Below are 20,921 nucleotides of genomic sequence, written 5' to 3'. Positions count from 1 at the left end.
GGTAATAAAAATGTTGTCCAGGTGTCTGTGTACATTTCATTGATATAAAATCTGAATTGATGATAAATAAATCCTGTAAGTCCTGTAAACATACTTTACAGGAAAGAGAGTTTGACCCCTCAGTGATTTGGTAATAAGCCATCCCTTTCCATCATTTTATTTTATTTTTGTGTGTGTGTGTGTGTGTGTCTGTGTGTGTGTGTGTGTGTGTGTGTGTGTGTGTGTGTGTGTGTGTGTGTGTGTGTGTGTGTGTGTGTGTGTGTGTGTGTGTGTGTGTGTGTGTGTGTGTGTGTGTGTGTGGGTGTGTGTGTGATAGAGATTACTGTGAATGTACTTAAATTTGGGGATACCAAATTTTGTGGATTAGGGAGGATACATGGATTTCTGAATTCACAAGGTTTTCAGTATACACATCAATGAAAATCTATTAATTTTGTGGTCTAGCTCATAAACAATAGTACTTTCACAGTATTTGGCATATATTTGAACTGAAAACATATTTTGCTTTAATTTGCTATCTATTTGAAAGAGACTTTTAACATACATTGTAAACAGTACATGTACCTCATGACAATTGACATAAATTGTACATGAATATAACTTTTAAAAAAACTAATGATAGCAATTATCAAACATGTACATGTAAAATGTTTATGCATGATCCCATTCAATTTTTTTCTATCTGTACATGTACTTTTTTTTTAATTTTAATTTCTCAATGATCAGTCTAGCTATGCATCAACTTAAACACATTAAATAATCACTGAAGGTAAAAAAAGGTGTATATTAGAAATAAAAAAAAGGACCTACATGTACATATGCATGGAAAATTCAAGTAATACATGTAGTTGTGGAGTTCCACTACATGTAGATTGTACATGTAGTTCCTGCTTCCATTAAAAGTATCGTTACGTATCATTTGCAGTGGTGGATGAAGTATAATGATCGACTAGAATACACATGGACAGCAACCTTGCTGTAAAAACTAATTTAGCACATTTTTAAATCAATTTACCTAAATCACTTCTACTATACCAACAGCCTATGATTGCACAATTTTAATCTATCAGGATGTTTACCAATTGTCATTTAATTTTATTTATTAAAGATATGAAAATTAAATATGTCAACAAATAAGGTGCAATAAATATTATATATATGTACACATGTATTATACATGTTACATTCATTGTTATATGGTAATTATTATGCTTTAATTTAAGGTCATGGTTCATGAAAGTAATCATATTCAAGAACCAGTTTGTTACTTAAAGATGCTGAATGAATGATAAGGAAATAAAATTTCATGTTCTTATAGAGGGCGCTTTAAAACATCAAAACAGGAGAAGGGTGCTGTATCATCCCTTTAATTGTCGGTATCTGGGACAGTGTAGATATATATGCACTGTTACATATACATGTACATGTAGCTATATATACTGTACTCACTGCTACCTGCTCTGATAGTTTTACTCAACTTACCTGTATCTCTGATATAATCATAGATTGCCTCACTATCAGATGTGGAGCTGTCTGAATATTTCTCAAATCCGTCAAAATCATGATACTCCTCTCCCATTGCCTCATAGATATTGTCATTGTAAAGATCAGCAGTAATACTACCAGTACTTGCAGCTCTCGGTCTTCCCAACTCTAAATTCAACGAGGATGACACTGCTCGAACATTTGGTATTTTCCCATCTTCCTGTAATCGTTTAAGTGTCTGAAGGCGTGAACCTGGGGCAGAGGATGATTTTGAGTTTTCAAAGGAATGTTTACGTTCAATGAGTGTCCTATGCACATGTATTTTCTCTTTCATAACTTGTTCATCCCTTTTTTCATAGTCACTTTTTAATTTTTTGAAAATGTCAGCTGTCATTTTCCTTGGTTCATATATAGCAGCAGAGGCAGTTGCCTCTGAGGAATGACTTCTCTCTACTTTAACAGGTAAGTCTTGTTTACTTTCTCTTCTTTCAAAAATATTTTTTCTTATTTTGGTAAATTCTTCAATTTCCGTACTTTTATTATCTCTAGGACTCAAGCTTCCTCTAGGAGATCTAGGGGATTGTCTACCCTTGGGAGAATTACTTCTATTAGAAGAGTTACTCCCCCTAGGAGAAAGAGGAACTTTAAATTGTTTAGAAACATTGGTAACATTACTAGATATTTTAGTGTCAGATTTTGTTTCTTTAAGTCTTGATTGCACTACATTTGAAGTCTTTGATTTTTCGATGGGTTTTGTCTCAATTGAGTCTCCAACTGGTCGATGCTTCAACCGAGTTTGAAAATTTGAAACCAGCTTTTCCCTCTTTTCCATCCATTCTGGTTTAACATCATCAGCACCAGCAGAAGCAGTCCTTGTTAAGCTACTAGTTTGAGTTTTATAAGTCCGTACAGAACAATCGCCACTATCTGAACCTCCAGTAGGGCTAAAAGGACGAGGTTTTGTATTAGTGCTTACTTTGTTAAAGCTATTGTTGCGTGATATGTTTGATCGAGTATCAGACAAATCTGACCCAGAAGAATTTGTCCTACTTAGTTTATCAACATTGGATTCTGCTATAACTTTTGCATGACTTAGTCCAGTTTCTTTTGTTGGCTTTTTGTCAGTAGAACTTGAAGAGAATTTACTTGTATATGAACGATTCTCAGTTTTTGTCCCAGATGATGAACTTTCTATATGAGTAGTTGAAGTAGTGCTGCTGTAGGAATTTTTAGTTATTGCATTAAAATTTTGTTGAATACTACTGGCACTAGTTGTCTCCTCCTTTTTACTGCCAGAACCAGGCCGCACCCTTGCCAAAGCTATATTTGCACTTAAAATTGACGATGCAGCTGATTTAGTCTTAGGTGCCATTGATATTTCACCAGAGTCTTGTTTTTGTAATTTATTCTCCACAGTGGCTTGGCACACTTTGTTACCCCCTCGTTGAAAAACACGGGACACAGCCACTTGCGGTTCAACAACCCCATCTTTGTCAATTGAAAATTTTGTTTGGCTCAATAGGTCTATATCATTATCAAGTTTATCCCTTGATGAGCGTAAAGCTGTGTTTCTTTGAAAACGAGAAGTAGTTGTTTGTATAGAAGTTGTGGTTACAGTTTTGTTACTTTTGGTTCCACTAGCAATGTCCCCAGATTTATCAAACCTTGCTTTCAAATCATTAAAATTTGCTGGTTTTGTTTTAGTCATTCTATATTTAATCCCAGTTTTAGCATCTTCCTTTTCTGTCACTTTGGTTGAGTCTTTGGTATCCATTACTATTATTTTCTTGAAAAAATCATTCACATTATTGATATGAAAATCCAAGTATATTTAATTAGATAACATGGTTTCTGAGATCAAAATAATCCTTGTGGTATTCAAGCATCTTCATTCCCATTTAAAACGTATACTGGATATGTATATCAATCTGAAAAAAAAAATTAAATAATTTTTTAAAATTTATTCAGTATTTAATGTATGGTCAATTTTGTGCAAACACTAACTGCAATACCCTCTAACTTACAAGTACATGTTAATCTGAAAATCATCAAATTTAAGAAAGCTGACAGTAAGATCGTTTTACAGGGATTTAAAGAAACTGAAACAAAATCATGAAATAAATACAATGAAGTTATTTGTTTATATTTAAATCAAATTGTTTCCAAGCAATGTACATAAATTCATAAGTCAAATTTGTAAATGATTATCAAAATAATACTGTTTGTACTGGTTTACAGAAGGAAAAAATTAAAGTGTTATCAGGCTGAGAAATTAAAAAATTACATAATTCAATGCTGAGTAATCTCATTAAAATGTAAACAAGGAATCCTTTTCTTTTTATTATCTAAATTGACCACAAAACTGAGGTCATTCAACAGGTGTACTATTTTTTTTTCTTTAAAGTCAACTTTTACTAGAAGTACATTTAGTTAATCCTTCAAATAGATGTACATTTACATGATGTATGGAATCTTGGCACAATCATGGAATGGAGGGACACAATTTTTTCAGCCTCTACAAAGTCTTCTCAAAGTTCTCACTGGAAATCTCAAAGAAAATAATAGTTTTGGTAATTTTTTTTTTCAAAATCAGACAACAAATTTATTTATTCCCTGTAGTCAAAATAAACTTTTTTAATCTAATATTTAAATGATAACACACATTTTCCTCCTTTTAGCCCCTGATTTTCAAAAGTGGTCAGAGAAAACCTCAAAAACCTATGGGAATTGCCACCAATGTCTTTCGGAATATAAAAATATTGGCTAAGTTTTATTTTAATTTACAGTAAAAAATGAAAAATTAAGAACCAGCAACAACAATAACAATGACCAAGCTGCCAACAACAGAGACAGGTTGGTACCATCATACAACTAAAACAAATTTTGATGTTAAATAAACAACAAATTTTCGCTTTCTATTAAACACTTCACTCAATGATCCCGTTCTAATTATCCATGCCAAAACTCATCTATATGCAATTTTAAGAGACAAAACATTTTGTACATGTAAGTTCAAAGGTGACTTGTCTCTAATCAACCAGCAAATTTAACGACAATTTCTCTACAGAACCAACGGCAACTTCACCCATATAAGTAAAACAAACCTACAAAATTTCAAGGGAGATAATACAAACAACTGAATCCACAGAGTAATGTTGCATGAACCTGTATTCACTGAGAATCTACCATGAACATTTTTGACAAAAGTGGTAATTTATATTTCATTATTTAGACCAATCTGACCAACCAACCAGAACACATGTCATGAACTTAAGCTACATGAAATAGTAAGCAAAATGAAGCTTACCTTATATCAACCATGTACATGTATATGTAAATTTATTCGTCAAAACAAACATATTATGAGAGGAAGTTCTTGACATCCTTCCGAAAGTGATATCATAAGTACCGATATCCTTTTTTAATCACTGTGACCTACTTGTACATTAGTTGTCTGAACTTCTGTTAGAAAGTGACAATAAAGACCTCCATCTCTTAAACATGAAAAGTCTATTTTAGTTTAATACCTCTACTGTCTCACTTAAGATACCTAATTTCTATCTTTATCACTGTAAATCACAGTAAAATAACTATTTAAACAAAGACAGCTTTTAACATTATCATAAATCAATCTAAAATACTTATTTCAAATTTATGGGTCCGTTGAAGTAATTTTCTTTTATCTTAATAGGTCAGAGGTCACTACAAAATACCAAATACATCAGACATACATTGTATTTTTAACACACCCCTTACAATGTCTTACTCTGAATTCCACATCATAAATAAGTCTTTTTCTATATATCTTTCATCAATATATAGTGTTCATATAAACTGTTAATACAGGGTGTTTCATTCAAGTCAGTAGATTATAATTTGCTCAACTACATGTACATGTAACAATTTTCAAATGAAGAAAATGTAGTTGCTTATTTTAGAGTTAAATTCATTTATGAAGTAAGAAAAGCTGTAGCATTTGGAAAATCTATCTAATACAGATGCTCACAATTCTTTAGTCCATTTATACATTTTTGTACCAATATCAATAAATTTTGAATCTTCAAGTACAAGTTGTACACTTTGAGATCAATAGTAAAGGAAATCTATTTACCAAACTATGTGACAAACACAATGACTTTTCATTCCGTATTGTCAACTTTCCTTTCATCTGTGGCAATATCACTTCAGCACCTGTATATGGAGTTTTCATATCAAACTCATACCTTATGCTAGACCTTGCTGTAACGACAGACTTTTTGTATCCCGCTAGACTACTTACAATTAGGCTTCTGGAACAGGTTATGTTGCTACAAGATTGAAGTCATCACTACAAAAGTTTTATGGTTGTCATCATGAACCCGTGGATCGTTACGATGTATCCATCTGCACCATGAAAACCGATTTGTGCAATGTGTCAAAGTTTTCCTTTCCTCTCTCATGTACCCTGGACTTCACTTTTTTATGAACAACTCGACAGGTGTTTCTAGAAAAACAGGATACACTTACCCTACTGGTGCACCAGGTCCATGCTCACAGTTTTTGAAGCAGTCAGAGTTGCTCATTTACTTTTGTTACTTCGTATGTATTAATTTGGGTATTTAATGTTCATTGTTGTGTCTGTCTGTTATCTATGTCTAGTCTTTGTCCCTGGATTACACTCTTGTGATTTCTGCTAGAACCTTGGTTTCCTTGGTTACTCTTCCATGGTAATTGTCTTAACAGAACCAATGAAGTTTGGTTCAGATAGGTTTTACTGCAAATCTTTATTTAGCGATATATTATAGGCATGGGCAGTATAAAAAATGCTAAATTGAGGAATACACCTGTACAATAGTTAATGACCTCCCCGTATCCTCCAGAAGAGAGCCCAATAACAGATACCGGTATTTATATATGTATGTATGTATGTATGTATGTATGTATGTATGTATATATATATATATATATATATACACACACACACACACACACACACACACACACATACACACACACAAATAATGAATATGAACTCTTTCAAAAATCATTAAAGTTTTCAAACTTATCAAAGTACCAAGATATTATACATATTCATTTTAATTTGCCTTGTGTGAGCAAAATCAATATCATCATCTTTATTTAACAATACATGCATTTTCCCAGAATAAATCCCTATCTTCATTTTTTTATTATTTCAAAGAAATATACTGTCTAGTAAATCAAAGTTATCACTTCGTCTTTAAATTTAGAAATCATGGAAATCATAAAATTTAGCTAGACAATAATACATTACAGTCTCAGAATTATAACCAATCAGGTTCATTATATACATGTAATTTAGATCACAAGAGTGCATGTGAAAGCCTTTAATTACAAGGGCTTATTATAAGCAGACATAAAACTGATTACTATGAGAGAAAAGGTTGGTCATGTTTTATGGGTGCGTGGGAGAAAACAAATGTAGAATTACCTGAAACTTTACCTTTGTTTTGTTTCATAGACTAAATATTTACACTACAGGTCAGATGAATTGTGTCTTTTCCACTTGTCATGGGCAAAGGAAGCACTGATATAACCCAAGGACAAAATATTGTAATGGTCCAGTTAAGATTAATTAACAGAACACTTCAAGTGATATAATTTTGCCAGTTGCCATGGGAATAAAGGAAGCCTTTACCAAACAGGCGTTTGTTCAAATGGTTCAAACAGGAATACAGAGGATGATTCAGAAATCACTAAAAAAAAAGGGGAGTTCCAGGTCTTTGCTGATTATATAGCCAAATTTTTCCAGAAAAATTAATTACATTTCCAACAAAATGGGTTCCAAACCCCAGACCCCACCTCTCTGGCAGTTACAGACTGTTAACACATATCCAATTTTTAAGACAAGTGGATACTGTCTTCACTTGCCATTATATAAATTGATCAGTGGTGTTATTTTTTTCCTAATGGCCCTGGTAATAACCAACCTTAAATTTATTTATATGGTATCTCCAAATTTTAAGATTACTAAAACAGACTTCAGCAAATGTTATTAGATGGATAAATGTTTCATTAACATGGGCAAGTTAAAATGGTGTGTTCATCCAGAGTTCCCCAAACTGACCATAGTCAGAGTTGTGTACCTGTAATGTTTGAGTACAGTGTACATGTATATTGACATGAATACTGCAAGACAATGCTTATACAAGAATGTCACAATTAAAGAATACAGCAAAACCACAAAAATATCTATTATTAAAAATGATAACCGGGAAAAGGGATTCCCATTTGGATCCAAAAGTTGCTATCGAGCTACACTCTACATGTTTTTTTTCAAGCATACTTTGATTAATTGATTGATTGATTACTTTGTCCAAAGCAAGATGTTTCGTGCATTTCACGATGATCAAATATTTGGTAAAATTGAACCAGGCCCTGCTTTGCACTTGTACGATAAGCTGAGTCAGATTTTTACTGTACTTCATGTGTAGCTCACAGAAGCAACAGCTTGGGTGGGGGGGGGTAGGCATGTCATCCCACTAGAACACATTGACTCTGAGCCAACTGGTCATCACTGTATTTGCTATTTGTCACACACTTAATGAGAAGGTGACAACCAAAAGGCCTTTTTCATATATCACTGGTATTAAACTGATATTTATAATTGCAATTATATGATCTTATCATGCCCATGGCAGAATCAGTTAAAATCTTACATGTCTGTTTTCTTGAACAAAAAATGCTTTTGCCAAGAATTACTCAATTACATGGTTCCTCTAACTAGTTCTGCCTATGTATGTTGTTTCAGAAAATAATTTCCCTTGGTTACTAAGAAAATTGCCATAAATAAAATTATTTTTCTTTCGGTAAGTAACTAAATGGTTTGAAAAAAGTTGTTTAAAAGTATCCAAGTACTTACTGCAGTTCCAGTAAGTCAAATGTTTGAATTTGAAGTATACTGCTGTCCATTAATTGCTCCAATCCGACAGTAAACCAGTCTGTCGGGTTAGAAAGTTACTTCCCTTTGCTCAATTTTTTTTTTAAATGAAGTCAAAGTTGGGAATATAAAAAAGGTCTATTTTAAAATCATTGGTACACACCCAAAACCATCCACACTGGAGGTAAGCTTGCTACCATGAAAATACTTTGGCAGTCATGTGATCAAAAATCACTTGAAGTTACTCATGTCCACTTCAGAATGAAACAATATTCTAGCCACGAATAAACTTAAAAAGTCTAAAAAGGTCTAACTTGAACACTGGTATGACAATGAATATATGTGATGATGATAATCCATGCATTTATATTCCAATGATACATGTATAAAGCATTACCATAAGCAGCACTCACAATACAATAGAAATACTTCCTTTCCTGTGTTTCATAGCGCAAAATACAAAAAATACAAAACATGGTGTCTCAGGAGTGTACGGCAACTCAATGGTTATATATTTCCTGTTATTATATACATACATTATACACATTAAAAACACCTTAAGGAGTGAAAATAGCCTAATGAACTTCCATCTTCTCATATTTTACTATAGGGATTGGAAATAATTTTGGCTTTGGTTTGGTGAAAAACATAGACAAGTTTAGACAAAAGACTTCCTTTATTTAAGAAACAATTAAGACTGCAGACTTAACCTTCAAATCTGGATCTGTTAAGTTATAATGCTCAACAATGTGCAGGTGTAAATCATTGAGACAAAAAAAAAAAACAAAATGTTATCAGATCTCAATCCTTATGAATCAATTACAAAGTTCCATAAATGGCATGATTTCAAGAGTACAGGTGACACATATAGTTTCCTCTTAATGAATCTGTACTTATGTACTTCCTGCTTCACATTGCCAGAAGTGTGAGGGAGTTCTCAGCTAAAGTTATGGATAAATGTTTATTACATGTATTTATAACTATATTTAAGCCTGATACATTAGATATATCTTTAATAACGTATCAAGAAGCATTTTTATACTTAAAGTGCTCAAAATCATGCAATAGTATACATTTAGATACTGTTATGTAAAACCCTGTCCTTAAGATTATAAGCTTAAAATGCATATCTATACATGTATAGACTTTTTGATGACCATGCAATAAGAATTTCATAATCATCTGTAGTACATGTAAAAGATAGTGTCATACAGATTTATATATTATTTATATAATCATATTTAAACATTATTCCTTTCACTTAGAAAAAAATGTACTCTCAGATGTATAATGTATATATACATGCTATAAATGTATCAGACAGAATTTTTGTCTTCCATTCAAAACTAATGATTTAAAATGCAGGTGACTTTTTAACCAGGCAGTGGTTAAATTTCTGAAAGAGGTTTCCTGTCTCTTTAACATTTTCCAAATTATCTACAGATTTTATGGGAGAAACTATTTGTTTTTTAAGATTACTCTTGATGTAAACTATTTCTCCACTCTTTATGGTAAAATCAATATTTCAGTTTCTCACTGAAGCTTGCACATTGAAAATCTTAATTTTACCATCTTGATTCTAATATGAAGTGCTTCAAAGCTCTTTAAACCACACCCATGGTAAATAAGTGATTAACACATGACCAACATGTCATGCAATACATACAAAATATAGGCTGCATCTATTCAAAAATATGAAGAAACTAGTTCTATTAGAATCGTAATATAACATGGAAACTCCATTTTATCATTGTTTTACCATGGGCTGGTCATTTATGTTGTCATTTGACCCCTCACTATTGCTCAGGGTCAAACAATGTGACATAAAAAGCCAGCCTGTGGTGAAACAATGATAAAATGGAGATTTTGTGATTTATTTCTAAAGTAGAGAAGGAATTTACATCATTTTTACTGAATATGAAGGATAATATATACTTCTTTTGTATATTCAAGATTTGAATTGAATATTAGGTTTGAATAGGGCATTCCTGGGATACAGTAATTTGTCAGAACTGTGATATGACTTTATCACAATGTTACCGAAACTACATTGAGTTGACTGTGACCTCTGACCTTGTTGAATTGGAAATAGGGAAAATTTATCCTACTCTGTAAGTAAAAATCTCTTACTTTCAGCTATTCAACTGCTAAAAGTAATCTATATATCCCCCTAACTTCATTTGTGGGGGTATAATTAATCCATTTACAGTATACATGTATATAGTTATGAAAACAAATTTATATATACAACTCATTTGCTCAACAAATTTTTCAGTCCAAATTCAAAGAGCTCAGTTTACACGTTTCACAGCACAATAAATTTTCAAAAAGAAATACACATATCACAGCCAGAAAGGTGTTAAATTTAGACAGCTAGGTTTCTATAATATACATATACTTTTCACAAAAGACAAATCACAGCCTGAAAGGAGTTCAATTTCGACAGATTAAATTCCACTGAACAATCAATTTCCACTAAAAGTTATCAAATCAGATCTCAGAAAAAAATTTCTTACCTCAAACATAAACAAATGACATTACAGTCTCACCTATGATTAAATAAAAGACTTGTTGATTTATCTTCTTCCTTAAGGATAAGTTACATAGAATCTGATTTCAATTGAAGTATTATTAGAGAATGATAAAAAACAATATCCGACAAAATCTTACATGTATCTGGTGCACATGTAGGTAAACAAAACACCTTGATGACTAAGATGTTTAACTGCATTTTGCAAGGTTAAATTTCTTATTTATTTTTTGTACATTTCAAGGAAAGACATACCAAAGAGGTTTAGAAATAATCTAATTATTTTGGATTAAGTCGTAAGAAAACTCTGCTTCAAAAGTATTTATAATGATTATCAGCTTTTAAAAGTCTTTGATGCTTCATTTTGGAAGATGACCCAATTTAAGCAAGATAAAAATGAAAAAAAAAAAACTATTGACACTTGAATACAACATCATAGACTTAGTTACAGCTCATTTTGAACTTGAAGTTGTGTTTGAGCAAGGTGGCAAGTACTGTGAAAGTACTTTAATTCATGGATACCAATTTTCAAGTTGGGAAGAAAAACAAATTTGTGGATTCTTGAATTCCTGGTTTTAAGGTTTTCACTATACTGTTACACATCCATGAAAATCTCCTTTTCGTTGGGAATCAAATTTCATGCTTGGGCCTACCCACGAAAGCCATGAAAATTGGTACCCCACAAAGAATAGTACTTTCACAGTAGCTGCCAGGAGCTACATATGTACATGTACCCGGTAGGTAACATGGTAAATAACATCGTCTTATAGAGCAGCTTGATATGACTGTCCTTAGTGGCCTTGAGCTGATATTTTTCATCCAGGTGGGGCTGTTGTCTCCTTGAAAAGCATTTTCTTGTATTCACCATAACCATTCTCATTAAAAAAGCATGTATACCATTCAGTCATTTGCAGTGGTACAAACCTCGCTTGGAGCATTCTTCACTCAAATGAGAAAATTGTGATTTGTCCAGAAATGCTTGAAAAATTTACACTAGAACAAAGTTGATGACAAAATGACACATAATTCTTCTTTTAAAACAATTTCAAAGTAATTAAGCCTTACACAAACCGTGTGACAGCAAGGGGGATAAACTATGATGTACTTGTACCTATGAATATAAACTTCGTTGATGGGAATAAAATGTAGTACAGATAGGGATGCAGTTTTCCTGAAGTATGCTAGAATAATTTCAGGTTCTTAAAACAGATTTACAATGTTTTCCTATAAATAACAATAACATGCTCAAATATACATGTAAAACCATGACAATAGCTTACCTTGTCTATTGTAATACTATCCAGATTAATGATTCAACCACTTCTAATCAAAACAAATTACCTCAGCACTAAAACTGTCAATCATAATATTCCTTAAATTCACAATGTAGGTAACCTTAGTTTAAAGTTACATCATCTAATAAAACAGAGTGCAAACTAATTTTCCGCCATGGAATCAACCCAAGAAACTTCAGAAAACAAGCGAAATGACCCTATTGTTTTAACGATGATCTAATCCTAATGTATAAACAGATATTGTATGTTGTTTAGGAGAAAGGCTTACACCATCTGTACATAGTTCATAAAATACCAGATACTGTTTGGCGATATAGTTGAATGGTAGAAATAGAAAGAAATGTCAAGTACATAGTTTCTTTGTATTTTGAATAAGAAGTGCAAAGATTGTTAAGATTCTACAACTTCATTCCATGTATTTACATGTATGTCATGAAAACATAACACGTTGTTTATAAAATTCTTGACAATATACACATCATTATACATATCATTAGGTTTCATGTTAATCCAGTTTAATAAGAAGAGAGGAATTGCAGGCAACAGACAGACAGACAGACAGACCGATTAGCTGAACACCACTTACCTTATTTTTTGTTTCCATGGATTTTAATACTTTGTTGGGCTAGGGTAGGAAACTCACTCCCATTTAGCCAGTCCTGGATACAATTTTTCAATATATTTACTATATGGCTATACATATTTTCACTAAAGTTGCCAAAAATAGCCAGTCTCAGGCTGGCAGGCAGACTACTATTTCTAACTCTGGTAGGGCTTTGACAAAAACATTGTTATAGATTGTTTGTTTTAAAGAGGTATTACAGAACATACTGATGTAAGACAAAGCAACTGAATCATACAGGTACTCTATCACGCAAAACTGGTATATTTTTTTTCAAATCAAACATACTGGAGAGACAAATTTAAAATTTTACATACCATGCAATCAAAACAGTTCACTACAGGAAGTTTTTAAAGAAATGAATCACTATGGTAACAAGGAATGTATCACTTCTAGATCCGGACATGATGAGTTCCTGTTGATATATAGTGGACAAAACATATACTACAAATGTATACAAACTTGTGTAAGACCTTATGGTGACCTCTGAGAGTATTTACTGGTTTTGATTTCAGTTGGTGAATTAGATATGTTTTACCATTTCTGCTCTTTTTACAATATTGTAGAAAACTCTCATATAAAAAAAACTCAGTAGAACATGCTAAAATAAAATAACCCAAAATAAACCCCAGCAAATTTCAAATATACCTATGTACATGTACAATGAAGTGCTGCCTCTGGATGGTACTTATATTTATATATATTTGTGGGTCCTTCACTTTAACCATGATGAACTGTATATTTTGTCACTTATTTGAAGTGCTGCTAAAATAATTCAGGATGAAATCTGTCTGGTTATCAATTTATAGGCACTATACATGTAAGAGTAAGACTATATTGTGATATATGTACATGGAAATTACACTATTTCAGAATAAAAACAATTTTTTTTTAAGAAGCCAAATTGAGTGCAATTTTCAAAAGTGTTTGGCACATTTATTTCAGAAGATAAGGATATTCCAGAAGCTATATACATGTATGTGTACTCCAGAAGCTATATACATGTATGTGTATCATACTTGCAAATTGCACTAGTTTAATTAGTAAGTGAGGTTACACAATGTTCATCTCAAGTGTTTCTCAAAATTAATGTACAGTGTAACAACAATGTATAATAAGTACATTTGTAGATAAATAATATAAGGAAATCACAATTTTAGACAGAATTGATTTTTTTCTTTCAAAAGCAAATACAATTTTCATACAAAATGCATATAATTATTAGACACATGTATGCAGAAATTACTCAATTTCAGATAAAAACGTTTTTGAAAATGAATCCATTGCACTGTTATCATTAAACAATACAATGCTAAAATTTCCAAGATCATTTATTATTTTGTTATCACTGTTACTGCTGAAACATTTTCTCCATCTGTTGTGACTTCCTTAAATACCCTACACAGCAAGACAATACTGATGAATGGCAGATAAAAGAGAAATGGTAAGACTTAAATCTTAACAGCACATGCAGAAAACTGAAAACCTTCATCAAAATATTAATCCAAAAAGGTAAATGGTGACAGATAAAATTATAAATTGTAAAACATTAATTATGGATGTTCATACATGATTTAATGGAAAAATAGAATGATTATGAAACCCATAGCATTTTGCAATCATACAAAATATCTGAATACCAGAACAAAAAAACAAAAAATCAGTTATGCTTGGCCGTGACAACCCAAATGGCAATATCAAAGGTCCACTGACAGATCACCAATAATTGGTGAGATTATCCAATGACTTTTACTGGTATGATCCATTTCAAGTGGAATCAATATTTTTGGGATGCTTGGTATATTACAAGCAGATTATTATGTTGATTTTATCTTGTTTCATCATCACTTTAAAAATATAGCTTAATTCTCCTTCAGTTACTATCCAGATCGACATTTAAATTGTTTCTCAATTTGAGATGGTAAAATAAAGAACTTTGGTGAGCATTTAAAAATCTTAATTTTAACCTGAAGAGTGTAGAAATAATTTAAATCAATTATATATACATGTACATGTAGGCTGAAAAAGAATCAGTTTTCCTTCAAGAAAAGGAACAAGCTGGACTGACAAAAAAAAATGAACACAATACTTCATCTTAATAAAAAGCAGGGTAATGAGAAAAGATCTATTTTAAGTAATAAAAAACAGTATATAAATCTACACAAATAAAACTAACTGATATAATTTCTTCATTTCTTGCATAAAACATCAGCCAAACAGACCATCAAATCAATAAATTATCTGACAGATCTGGAAAATATATGATGCAGGTGAAGACAGCTATGGTAAATGCATATAAATAATTAGATGCATCTGCACTGCACCAAAACCAGCCTGAAACCACATGAACCAGATAAAATATGTAGCAACAGAACAAAAACAAATGGATTCTGATGTCATATTGACAGATTGAGTGTGTTTTGAGCTATGGGAACATGTACTTCTTTGAAGTTTGATATGAAGTACAATGCTTCTCTACATAACTGTTAAGTGTGCTTTCTGTCCTATTGAGTTGCCTCCTCTGAGAAGACAAGTACATGTAGATAAAGCTGAACTATAAAATGCTAGCAGTTTTAAACAAACTTGTCACTTTGAGTGTGCATGTAGATAAAGCTGAACTATAAAATGCTAGCAGTTTTAAACAAACTTGTCACTTTGAGTGTGCATGTATACATTCCATTATTTCTATGGTTTTTCATAAATAATATCTATATACTTACACTTCTTAGGATCTAGATATAAGACAGTATCAACTTGATATTAGATTTGCTTGACAAGCCAATATCATAAACCTGTCCCATGGAAGTTTGGACAATTAAATGAAACTAACATTTTTTTTCCTGACATGGTCAGTATGGTTCCCCTTTTAACCCTTTGACCTTTAAGATATGCATGTCATCTGATGGTTATAGTGTTTCCCATTGACCAAATTCTGATTACTTAGTGCAATCAAAAAAATGCATCAACAAGATTGCTACACATAACCAAGTGTCCCCTGCCGCCACAAAAATATTGAAGTGCAAAAGTCCCATAACCCCAGTAAAATTTGTCGAATCAAAACGGCAGTGCAATATGATCAACCACATATAGTGCATGAACAAAATCCAGTAAGCGGTTTCCAAGGGGTTGTGTCCACAGAGTCATGCTAAAATAAGTGTATCATATACAAATTCAACGAAGTGCCATAACTCCTGTCAAATTCAAATCTAAATGGCAGCCCAATATGATTAACTACATTTGGTGACTAACAATCCTACATAATTGGAACAAAATATGTCTAAAGGTTTCTGAGAAGTTGCATTCACCAAGTGTTCCAATAATGTAGCATGTACAACATCCCATAACTCCTGTCAAATCAAAATGGCAGTGCAATATATGATCAACTACATATGTTAACTAGCAATACTTCAAAAATTGAATAAAATCCAGAGCAATTTACAAGGAATTGGGACCACAAAGTATGAGGAATGGATGCACAGACTCAAGTATATGTATTTAGATGCCTCATTCTTCATTGCAGTTGAGGACAAATATTGAATTTGTGTCTCATTACAGTCATGTGTTATTATTTCATAATGAAATGTAGAAATTATAAGAACAAAATATCACTGCATCTGCTATCTTTTTAAAAAAAAATTAGAGTAATTGTTTTGAACTACCATGCAAGGCAGAGTTACTCGTATTTCTACAGTGCTTCATTATTAAATGCAGCTTGAAGTCATACCTTATTCCATTGTATAAAATTAGGTTTAATATAAAAGTATAAATAGTTGCATAAGAACCCAGGTAACTTGGTGCATTTGTATACATTCTTTCAAGAACGAAAAGAGTCATGTATTCATGCATTTGATGGTCATAATCATTGACTTTTAATTTCTTCAAATTTTTTAGAAATATGACAGGGCATGTTTCAGTATTCATGGGAATTTCCATAATACCTTGGAACCTTTTCATCACTGGCTTATAGAGTTACATTGAATTGCCTGTTAAAGAGAACAGCCACATTTCACTAGTACTGTAACAAAAATTCTAAGATTTTTCCAAAGCCCTTTTAGTCCTACTATACCTCTATTTAGTTTTAAGTAGATTACGCATACACTAATGTGCATTGAGCTTTAACTTTAGAAGAAAGACTCAAGCAGCAGCAGATCCAAAAATTCCAAAAATAGTCCACCAACTGGCCTAAGTAAGGAGGAATATGTACCCCAGTGATCTCCAATTTTTCTTTATTAATTAACCAATCTCTTTGAGCATAGGAGGGACCCAGACGCCCACCGATTCCCCTAGTCTAGAGCTGTGCTATGCCATTAAGGATTGTGCACATAGGGATGCAGGATATTTTATCAAAGAACCCATACTGGCATAGTTCAACAGATCATTGTTATTAATACAATGATAATACAATGTTATTGAAATGCTGCATGTACATGTACATCATCTGTACAAGTACATGTACATGTACAAAATGTAATTTATTTGCTGCTAATCAAAAATAGTTGAAATAACCAATACAGATTTAAAGAGCATCACAAGTTAAATGGTCTTCAGTCAAAACTCAAATTTCTGTAGCATTATACATGTTCAATGTAAATGAATCTCCATTTGTTATCAGAGAGTTTTACAATTTGTGACAAAATTAGAGGAAAGATTTCTCTGGTTTTTTTTTTTTTTTTTTATTAAATTTAAATACAAGTACCCTAAATACTTGATTATAAGCTTAAATACCTAAAACTGTTGTATATATGGTATGAACAAAATTGTGGATCATTCTTAAATATGTTTTTTTTTTTTTAAATTGAATTATATAACACCTACATGTACAAACACATGTAAACAAATATTTCTGGTACATGTACATATTTGTTTTGCAAGGTATAACCAATATCCTGGAAACCTGACTATGTTATATGCATGACAGGATTACTATCATGTATTACACCCCTTTAAATTAAGTACATATAAATAGCCCTCATACTGGTTTATCAATTTATAAGCATGTGGACTATTTCCGACATCATGAATACTTGGCATTGTTATGTATGACAGGTGTAATACAAAGGGATTTTTATGTTTTATACACCTTATATACCTGAATCGTGTAAATCATAACAATCGCATATCCGTATAACTCCTACTTATTTTATTATTTATATCTTCACCTCTGATGTCATATCCAAGCATGAACCCATATAACTTAGATTATCTATCTAATATGATGTTTAAACTAGAGAAAAATGTTTTGGTGATATATGATTACACTTCAGTACAGTTACCCGATATTCACACTGCACACTCAGTCAATTTCAGATAGCACATGTACGAAATATAGTTCTTTACTTTGAGCATAGCAGTTGAATTTTTAGGGCTGTAGTTGACCTGGGAAAACAAGAAGTATGAAAATTAAATACATGAAAAATTCCCACATCCCTCAACCAGGGCAAGTAAAAATCTGCTGAGGAAATTAAAGTAAAAAGAGATCATCATGAAAATGATGAATCAAACTTTCCTTTGAAAGTAATTTCTATTGATTTCAAAAGTATACAAGAAATAATAGGCATCAAACCACAGAAAACCTGAATTTAGCAACTGTCCATTTCTTAATGGTATATTGCAATTAACTATAAGGATTCTAGGACTACAAGTATATTCAATAATGTCAAATTTTAGTCTCTTATTTTCATCTTTAAAATTGTCTTCCATAAAATTTCACCTGTACCTCACCTGTAATGTGGCTAAAAGGGCATTTTACAACCCCTTGATGACAACACCTGAGGCTAACAGGTAATTCATGTCCCCTGTTTATTGCCATGGACATAAAACAGATCATCATAAAAAATGCAGTGCAAAGTTTATCATTAATCAGTGTATGTTGTGAATTGTAATGTATCAATAGGTGTTAATTGTGAAATCAATACTAAACATAAAATGTAATGGTAAATCACAGTGACATTCCAAACACATTGTAAAACCATGAATGGCTGCTAAAGGAGATGATCCTATGGAAATACATGTACATGTATCATTTACAAACCAAATACTCACATAAGCAAAATTTTAAAATACCTTATGCAGTTTGTACATTCATGAATAATTAAATCACTATCAGGTTTCATTTTTTTTCCATTTCCTAAAGGGGTACCTATTTACATGTATAAGCATTACATTTTCTAGGTTAAAATTCTGTGGGAAAAATGATGATCCACAAGTAGATGTCTAAATGTTTACTTCAATCAAAACAAAACAAAATCATTATCATGGAAACAACAAACTGACAATATTCTCCTGAGTTTAAAACAAAATAAAACAAAAACAAAAAACAAAAAGTTAGATAAACACTCAAACTTATCATTTGTGTCCATCAAATGGCACAGCCAAGCTTTGTAACCCACATCTTGGTCAACAATGTAGATGTGAAAGTACATTTGTACTAATAAATGTGACTGAGTGGGCAAATGTCGCAGAATGAAGGGTCTTCTCATCACTTTAAAACAGTAATTTTATCTGAATTATACATGTACAAGTATTCAATAATCACATCATATACATTTATCCACAGCTAGGTTTTACTAAAATAGAGTGGGTTATATGAGTGTAGTGCTCCCTACTCCCAATTAATTGATGCCTCCTCTGCCAACTTTTGGAAAATACTGGCACTACATGTATGTAACACATGTACAATTGTAAATTAATGTCTTAAATAAATGTTTAACAATAAATTGTGACTCTAACTGCAACTAATTTTGAAACCAAAAAGTACAAATGTCATTTACAATATATATATGTAGCATCATCATTATATTTGTTTGCCCAATGTTAAGAATGGGCCTTTCTGGTTCTAGTCCTTTTTTACGTACACACATTAAATCTCTTACTGGACAGGTGATGGTATGTGTACAATGTACATGTACCTGTGTATACATGTTGTATGTACAAAGTATAGGTATTGCTAATAAATAAATACCTGAAAGAGTTTGTGTAACTGTGATAATTTGTTCATTTTAATACCATTAATTATAAAACTTGCTACATGTATTTGTTTTTACATCTTTCAAAGATATTTTGGCAAAGTGAAAGCATTCCATAAAGTCATGCAATGAAAGTTCAAAATCTTCATGCGGCAAAATACTTCTTTATAGAAACAAAAACAGTAAAAAAAAAATAACGAAGAATTTCATGAATTTGAAATCAACTTATGATCTAATCAAAAGATAAATTAAGAGATCTATTTAAAGTTAAGCCTGCACAAAATTTCTTAATAAGAGATAAGATAGTTCTGATCATATCGTTGTACGCATGTAGATGTATGAGGAAATGGACATTGGACAAGTATTTAAAGAGTCATTTCCCTTACATGTACATTGTACAGATGTACACTTATCAAATACAATGTTCTTTCATATATCCAAATGTGCATATATTAGATTAAAACTTCAAATTTATAGTCATGAATATTTAGAAAAAAAACAGTAAAAAAATGTTACTTTTGTATGTCTATGCACACCTATACATACATGTAGTAGGTTGTGAAGACTCTCCCACTTCTTTCACATTTTAGAACACTATAAGCAAGGAAGTAGAGATTTCCCTTACAATGAATGTCAATCTGGCTATACATATAGATAGATATATATATATATATATATATATAGGTATTAGCTAAATTTATTAAATTTATTACTTGATTTTCAGTTTCCACTACCTGCAGTTTACTAATTTGACCCTCTAGGAAAATGAAATAAAAAATCAACTGGAAAATATTGGATTCATGTAACAATCAAGAGAAAATTCATGCATTCACGAATAATATTTGAAAACCCCACATGTGAGAAAGCACTCAATGGGTGGCTTATAGATATAATTTATTAAATTACAAAAAGGAGCAATTTATTAGATTAAAACCTCATTCATCTCAGCTACTTTTGATAAGGTTAAAGATGAGGGGTCCTGTGAAGAACATTTACAAGTGTTATTACCAAAGGTATAGTCTTTGCTGTACAGCTGATGCATTTCAAGTGTAACATGAGAGGCTGTCAAAGGTTCAGTATGACTCCAAATATTTCAAATATCTGGATATACAAGTCAGTTAACATC

General features: G+C 31.8%; 1 protein-coding gene across 14 annotated transcripts in view; it reads right to left on the bottom strand.

The window, feature by feature from the left end:
• The window catches only part of LOC148601137 (uncharacterized), a 62,090-nt gene that overhangs the window by 37,308 nt on the left and 3,861 nt on the right, over window positions 1–20,921 (bottom strand). For 7 of the 14 annotated variants that reach the window (XM_088556155.1, XM_088556166.1, XM_088556169.1 and 4 more), the window contains exon 2: window positions 1,483–3,413. In XM_088556155.1, coding sequence (XP_088412281.1) covers window positions 1,483–3,259 — 1,777 coding nt within the window. In that variant the 5' untranslated portion in view covers window positions 3,260–3,413. Of the gene's footprint in view, window positions 1–1,482; window positions 3,414–4,792; window positions 4,813–8,365; window positions 8,889–10,899; window positions 10,922–12,193; window positions 12,211–18,103; window positions 18,207–20,921 lie in introns of those variants that run through there. The other 7 variants (XM_088556160.1, XM_088556164.1, XM_088556158.1 and 4 more) reach the window with 7 other exon arrangements.

The sequence above is a fragment of the Perna viridis genome, chromosome 12, assembly GCF_037379345.1.
Source record: "Perna viridis isolate PV_CMFRI_1.1 ecotype Kerala chromosome 12, ASM3737934v1, whole genome shotgun sequence".
NCBI classification, from domain to species: domain Eukaryota; kingdom Metazoa; phylum Mollusca; class Bivalvia; order Mytilida; family Mytilidae; genus Perna; species Perna viridis.
The sequence above is the reverse complement of the archived record's forward strand: the minus strand, read 5'-3'. Positions and strand labels throughout refer to the sequence as shown.